This window comes from Lipotes vexillifer, unplaced genomic scaffold (assembly GCF_000442215.2).
Source record: "Lipotes vexillifer unplaced genomic scaffold, Lipotes_vexillifer_v1.1 scaffold779, whole genome shotgun sequence".
Lineage (NCBI taxonomy): Eukaryota > Metazoa > Chordata > Mammalia > Artiodactyla > Lipotidae > Lipotes > Lipotes vexillifer.
In genome coordinates, this window is record NW_006788448.1 from 1,531,432 (window position 1) to 1,539,065 (window position 7,634).

The 7,634-nt window shown below is 36.9% G+C and overlaps 1 protein-coding gene across 1 annotated transcript in view; it reads left to right on the forward strand.

Moving 5' to 3' along the window:
• The window catches only part of ANKRD31 (ankyrin repeat domain 31), a 133,397-nt gene extending 128,149 nt beyond the window's left edge, over nt 1-5,248 (forward strand). Inside the window, 1 exon segment of the mRNA XM_007461615.1 lies at nt 5,103-5,248. Within this exon segment, the coding sequence (XP_007461677.1) occupies nt 5,103-5,248 (146 nt within the window).
• The last annotated feature ends 2,386 nt before the right edge of the window (nt 5,249-7,634 follow it).

Consider the following 7,634-nt stretch of genomic DNA (forward strand, 5'->3'; position numbering starts at 1 on the left):
CTCTTTCCCAGAAGGCGAAACAAAGATCTCATTGCATTTAACTTCACTCTGAATGGGTCGTGTTCTTACCCCGAATCAATGCCTGTTCACTGATTGGCCTAGATCTAAACAAATCAGGAGATGAATGTTGGAAGGAAGAGATATTGAATTATATCCCTTGAACTGAGCAAGAACTTTCAGACCAAAAAACTAAGCAGGCAACTCCATAAAGAGTAATTGTGAAGTTTATTGTGGGTAACTTACATACGGGTAGGAAGGATCAGGTGGAGATGATCCAGAAGCATTCATAGCCGAACGCTGCCTCTGAAAAGGATAAGGAGGATTTAAAGGGACCAAAGCTAAAAATAGAATCTGACTATTTGGGAGAAGTGTGGTTGGTCCACACTGACAGGAACCCCTGTTTTTCCTCCCTGCCATTCCCTGAGGGGTCTCATGACTGTTAACTACCTGCCTCAGCAAAAGGCATTCTTCCAGTTTTCATATCAGTTGAAGACAAGGGTAAGCTGATAGAGAACTATTAACTATCTGCGTCAGCAAAGGCATTCTTCCAGTTTTCATATCAGATGAAGACAAAGGTAAAAGCTGGCTTGGGCGCATTCCTTGTGAGTAGGCTAAAGTACAGTCATGCAGAAAGGGAAGGGGTAGGACTGCAGACCTAAGATGGAGTTGACAAAATGGAGTCAGTGTGGTTCAGCCACACAGTTGAGAACAATTCCACCAGAAGCACATGGGCCAAGTGTGGGGAAAGGGATGGTCCTCCAGAGGCAAATTAGGGTGGGATCACCATTAGAAGGATAAATGGGTACTTTATCAGGAGCGCCAGAGATCCATGCAGATGTGTAACTATGTATACATTTGTACTGCTTAGAATTATGAACAAAGCACTTGGACTATACGATACGTCTATCTGAAACTGCCTGGCTGAGGTCACACAGATAGCATGTTGGTGCTAACCTTGGAATAAGATTCAACTAGTTGAATGACGTATAGCTCATATAGCCAGTCTCCAAGAAAGGAATCTCTGAGACTGTCAGGGAGCTTAAAGAAGCCAGTTTTAGTATCATTGGCTCTTAAACTGGCAGAGCTAAAAGGGACCCTGCTGATCATCAACTCTCTCACCTCTCAGAGGAGATGGAAATCTAGATAAGCCATATAACTTGCTTGAGATCACAGCCAAGTTTGTGTGACCTAGAAAATTGATCATCCATCTTCCAGCCTAACACTCTTTTTAGTAATAACTACCTGCTATAATAATAGCAGCTACTATTTATTGTTTGCTCTGTATTAGGCAGTAGACAGGCATTTCACATGCAGTATCTCATTTAATCTTTACAACTGTTTTATTCTCAATTTATTGGAAATTGAGGCACAGAGGGGCTTTGTGTAACTACCTTCAGAAGCTTCAATTATCCATTTTTTGCCTTGGTGTTTTAGACTGCAAACAGCCTTCTTTCTTCCAAGATAGGTCAGTGCTGATTTACAGCTTTATCTTGGGTATAGAAAATGGAGTGAGTGAAGAATGACCTGGTCAGAAAACCTGTTATATGTGCTCATAGACTTGACTAGGGTTTGGGTTCATAATAAGTAAATTTAAATCTTATTTTTTACTTTTTTAAAAAATTTATTATTTTTTAACATCTTTATTGGAGTATAATTGCTCTACGATGGGATGTTTCTTTCTACTTTATAACAAAGTGAATCAGCCATACATATACATATATCCCCATATCTCCTCCCTCTTGCGTCTCCCTCCCACCCTCCCAATCCCACCCCTCTAGGTGGTCACAAAGCACCGGGCTCATCTCCCTGTGCTATGTGGCTGCTTCCCACTAGCTATCGATTTTACATTTGGTAGTGTGTGTATGTCAATGCCACCCTCTCACTTCGTCCCAGCTTACCCTTGCCCCTCCCCGTGTCCTCAGGTCCATTCTCTACGTCTGCATATTTATTCCTGTCCTGCCCCTAGGTTCTTCATAACCTTTTTTTTTTTTTAGATTCCATATATATGTGTTAGCATATTTGTTTTTCTCTTTGTGACTTACTTCACTCTGTATGACAGACTCTAGGTCCATCCACCTCACTACAAATAACTCAATTTCGTTTCTTTTTATGGCTGAATAATATTCCATTGTATATATGTGTCACATCATCTTTATCCATTCATCTGTTGATGGACACTTAGGTTGCTTCCATGTCCTGGCTCTTGTAAATAGAGCTGCAGTGAACATTGTGGTACATGACTCTTTTTGAATTATGGTTTTCTCAGGGTATATGCCCAGTAGTGGGATTGCTAGGTCATATGGTAGTTCTATTTTTAGTTTTTTTTTCTTGTGTTATGTAAATTATATCTCAACGTACAGTAAGCAAGCATTTAAAATAAAATGCTACTTCCTTCTGGCCTCTGTTGTTTCAGATGAGAAATCCACTGTCTTTACAAGTGGAGTTCCTCTCTAGATTATGTGTTTTCTCTCTGACTGCTTTTAAGATTTGTTTTTGTTTGTTTTTACTTCTCTGAAGTTTAATTACAGTGTGTATTGGCATGGATTTCTTTGGTTTATCGTGTTGCTTATTTGCTCGGGTTCTTCAATCTGTAGGGTTTTGTCCTTTACCAAATTTGGGAAGTTTTATCCATTATTTCCTTGAATAGTCTCTCAGTCCCACTTTCTTTGTACTTTATTCTGAAACTCTGATAATACAAATAATGAATTATCTGTTTTTGTTCTACAGGGCCATGAGGCTCTGATTGTTGTCGATGTGTAACTTGACTGAGCACAGTGACCAGAATGTGATCAAGCATTATTCTGATGTTTCTGTGAGGTGGTTTTGGATAAGATTTACATTTAAATCAGTGGACTTTGAGTAAGGCAGATTGCCCTCCACCATGTGCATGGGACTCACCCAATCAGATGAAGGCCTGAATAGAATAAAAGACTGACTTCCCCTGAGCAAGAGGGAATTCTTCAGCAGATGACCTTCAGACTTGAACTGCAACATTGGCTTTTCCTGTGTCTTCCAGCCTACCCTGCAGCATAGGGACTTGAGTAGAATACTACTTTTGTTTATCATTCATCACTTGATGAACATTTAAGCTGTTCAAACTTGTGTTTTCTAATTTATTATGTGATTCCTTTTTCTCGCAAAACTCTGAGATTCTATCATTTTTCTTCATTATTTGTTTTTCTGCTCCTCAGAGCAGATAATCTCTATGGAATCTGTATCTTTAAGTTCATTGATTTGTGTTTGTTTAACATCTTTATTGGAGTATAATTGCTTTACAGTGGTGTGTTAGTTTCTGCTTTATAAGAAGGTGAATCAGCTATACATATATATATATCCCCATATCTCCTCCTCTTGCATCTCCCTCCCACCCTCCCTATCCCACCCCTCTAGGTGGTCACAAAGCACCGAGCTGATCTCCCTATGCTATGCGGCTGCTTCCCACTAGCTATCAGTTTTACATTTGGTAGTGTATATGTGTCCATGCCACTCTCACTTCTTCCCAGCTCACCCTTCCCCCTCCCTATGTCCTCAAGTCCATTCTCTACATCTGCGTCTTTATTCCTGTCCTGCCTCTAGGTTCTTCATAACCTTTTTTTTTTTTTTTTAGATTCCATATATATGTGTTAACATACAGTATTTGTTTTTCTCTTTCTGACTTACTTCACTCTGTATGACAGACTCTAGGTCCATCCACCTCACTACAAATAACTCAATTTCAGTTCTTTTTATGGCTGAGTAACATTCCATTATATGTATATGTGCCACATCTTCTTTATCCATTCATCTGTCAGTGGACACTTAGGTTGCTTCCATGTCCTGGCTATTGTAAATAGAGCTGCGATGAACATTGTGGTACATGACTCTTTTTGAATTATGGTTTTCTCATGGTATATGCCCAGTAGTGGGATTGCTGGGCTGTATAGTAGTTCTATCTTTAGTTTTTTAAGGAACCTCCATACTGTTCTCCATAATGGCTGTATCAATTACATTCCCACCAACAGTGCAAGAGGGTTCCCTTTTCTCCACACCCTCTCCAGCATTTATTGTTTGTAGATTTTTTGATGATGGCCATTCTGACCAGTGTGAGGTGATACCTCATTGTAATTTTGATTTGCATTTCTCTAATGATTAGTGATGTTGAGCATCCTTTCATGTGTTTGTTGGCAATCTGTATATCTTCTTTGGAGAAATATCTATTTAGGTCTTCTGCCCATTTTTGGATTGGGTTGTTTGTTTGTTGATATTGAGCCGCATGAGCTGCTTGTAAATTTTGGAGATTAATCCTTTGTCAGTTCCTTTGTTTGTAAATATTTTCTCTTGTTCTGAGGGTTGCCTTTTCGTCTTTTTTATTGTTTCCTTTGCTGTGCAAAAGCTTTTAAGTTTCATTAGTTCCCATTTGTTTATTTCTGTTTTTATTTCCATTTCTCTAGGAGGTGGGTCAAAAAGGATCTTGCTGTGATTTATGTCATAGCGTGTTCTGCCTATGTTTTCCTCTAAGAGTTTTATAGTGTCTGGCCTTACATTTAGGTCTTTAATCCATTTTGAGTTTATTTTTGTGTATGGTGTTAGGGAGTGTTCTAATTTCATTCTTTTACATGTAGCTCTCCAGTTTTCCCAGCACCACTTACTGAAGAGGCTGTCTTTTCTCCACTGTAAATTCTTGCCTCCTTTATCAAAAATAAGGTGACCATACGTGCATGGGTTTGTCTCTGGGTTTTCTATCCTGTTCCATTGATCTATATTTCTATTTTTGTGCCAGTACCATACTGTCTTGATTACTGTAACTGTATAGTATAGTCTGAAGTCGGGGAGCCTGATTCCTCCAGCTCCATTTTTCTTTCTCAAGATTGCTTTGGCTGTACGGGGTCTTTTGTGTTTCTATACAAATTGTGAATTTTTTTGTTCTAATTCTGTGAAAAATGCCATTGGTAGTTTGATAGGGATTGCATTGAATCTGTAGATTGCTTTGGGTAGTATAGTCATTTTCACAGTGTTGATTCTTCCAATCCAAGAACATGGTATATCTCTCCATCTGTTTGTATCATCTTTAAATCTTATTTTTTAAAAGACAGTTTTTAATTTGTTGACTCTTCTTTAAACAGGAACTTCCAAAGGGTCAATGAAAAGCATCCCACATTATCTTCAAATAAATGAAATACTGTTAATCAGCGATCAAGAATTTCTCCCATGCCATATAATGGATGAGCATTGGAAGTTCTATGTGGAATGTGAGGAGCTAACATTCTAAAGCCTTGTTTTCTTAATAATTTATTAGGTATTTGTTCATATTATTAACCAATGTTCATATTTTGTTGTGTGTGGGCTGGTGGGCCTGTTTAATACACACTTTATGAGTTACTACTTAAGATGTGTTTACTGTTTTAAGAAAAAATATAACTCTTCAACTATTGTAGTAAGATTAATAGTTTTTGGCCATTAAAATAAAGACATTTTTGACATAAACAATATTGACTCTCTGGCTTTCTTTTTACTAAAATAAACTTCAAACAAATCTTTAAATCAACACCTCTACCTTTGCATAAATAACTGTTGTTCCTTATAGGAAGTAAGAACACAAATAGGAGTGACTATTGGTCCTGAAAAGTCCCTGGTAAAGTAAATCTACTTAAAAAATAGAACTTAAAGTCCCACTACCTTCCCCCATTTATTTTGGAATTTATGTTGAAATCAAAATGTAAAATTATGAAAGCGGTTTGTCTTAAGTGTCACAAAATTTAGTGTAGATAGAATTGTAGCTGTGCTAAGTCTGAGAACAAAAAATGAATCAAGTGTTGATTCGGGGGCTGATTATTTTAAATAGGATATATTTCAGCTTTAACGTTTGCTACACTGTCATGAAGATTTTTTTGAAAAGAGCTATATTCAAGAGCTTTATAAGTTTTTATAAGCTTTCTTTATACGGGTCTGTCTTAATCCTTTGATAGCCATCTTATTCTTATCTGTCATTACCCCAGGCTCCCAAATACGCTTTTTAACTCTGTGGCCTAATTCTGTCACTCCTCTCTCATTTGGGTAGACAGGTCAAAATTGCAATAAAAATTACCCTAGCAAGTACTAGAACTTGAGGGGGGGATGGGGAGGAGCGATATGGTGTTGCTTTTTGATATTTTCTTATTTTGAATACACAAGAAACTTGTCAACAGTTGCTTGTGGAGAGAAGAATTATGGGACTGGGGAACTAAGGGGAAAGGAAGACTTTTAACTACATGCACCCTTTGGCAACTTTGAAATTGGTACTCTGTGTTTATTCTTTGTATTCAGATAAAATTTTTAAATATCTGCAAAGATAGCACCTGAAAATGTTTGCCTATTCATAAAAGTGTAAAGACAGATCATTTTATTTTTCTTCCTTTGAGAGTCCATTGAAAATGTTAAGGATAAAGTGAACCCTACATGTTGTAATGTTTGAGAACTGACAAGAATTTTATTGTTCCATTATCATTTTCTTAGACTACCCTATTTTTCTAATTTTTGAATAATATACCTGAGGTGGTCTATTTGGCTTTCATTACTTAAGGAGATATTTAAAACATGGGCCATTTGGGAATATATGTACTAACATGGGAAATATATACAATATATATAAGTATACAATATACTTATATATATTTATTATATATAAGTAACTGAAAAATGCAAATTGTTAGACAGTATTTAGTACAAATCCTGGTTGTGTTAAATAAAAATTATATGCCTTTCTGCCTCTGTGGGAGGGAAGTTTGGGGGAGAATGGATACATGTATATGTACGGCTGAGTCCCTTTGCTGTGCACCTGAAACTGTCACAACATTGTCAATCGGCTATACTCCAATATAAAATAAAAAGTTTAAAGAAAATTATATGCCTTTGAGTGCATGTATAATATATATAGCCATATAAATATACATATTTTTATATTATGCGTGGTATATCTACTTTATAAGCTATGAAATGTGTATTTGTATGTATAAGTATGTGTGTGGTGTGGGAGATGTCAAGTAAAAGGTCTGGAATGCTACAAATAAAATTGCAGTGCCTGTCCCTAAGGGACTGGGGAAGTTGGAAGGATATATTACACTTTACTTTCAACTTAAAAAAAAAGCCATGCACACATTTCTTTTGTAATTTAAAAATATTTTTTTAAAAATAACTTAAAAGCAGGTATTTTGTTTAGTGATTACAGTTTACAAAAGTCATACATTCTAAGTTTATAGTATAAGAAATCTTGCAATTCTGAGTTTTCATTTTAGTGATCGAATTCTTAAACTTAGTTTTCCAAGCCCATTTAACATTAAGTATACCAACTGGCAACTGACTTAACACCTAGTGGAGGCATGTTGAGTATTGCCCAAACTAAACAAAAGGGTCTACTTCAAGCAGGGTTGGGGTCCGGAGAGCTACCTTACCTCAGATCTTCCCTGTGAGATGACTGGGTGATTTGGGGTACTGGCTAGATGTTTTGCCTATTCTGTGTTCTAAATGAAACAAGCTTCTGGACCCTAAGCCATACAAAGGACTTCCAAGAATATCTAATAATGCAATCTTCTCTGATATTTGTATCCTTTCTATAAAACTAAGTTCCTGAATATCTCCAGGATACTCCATACCCAACAAGGAATCCTATTCCCTTTCAG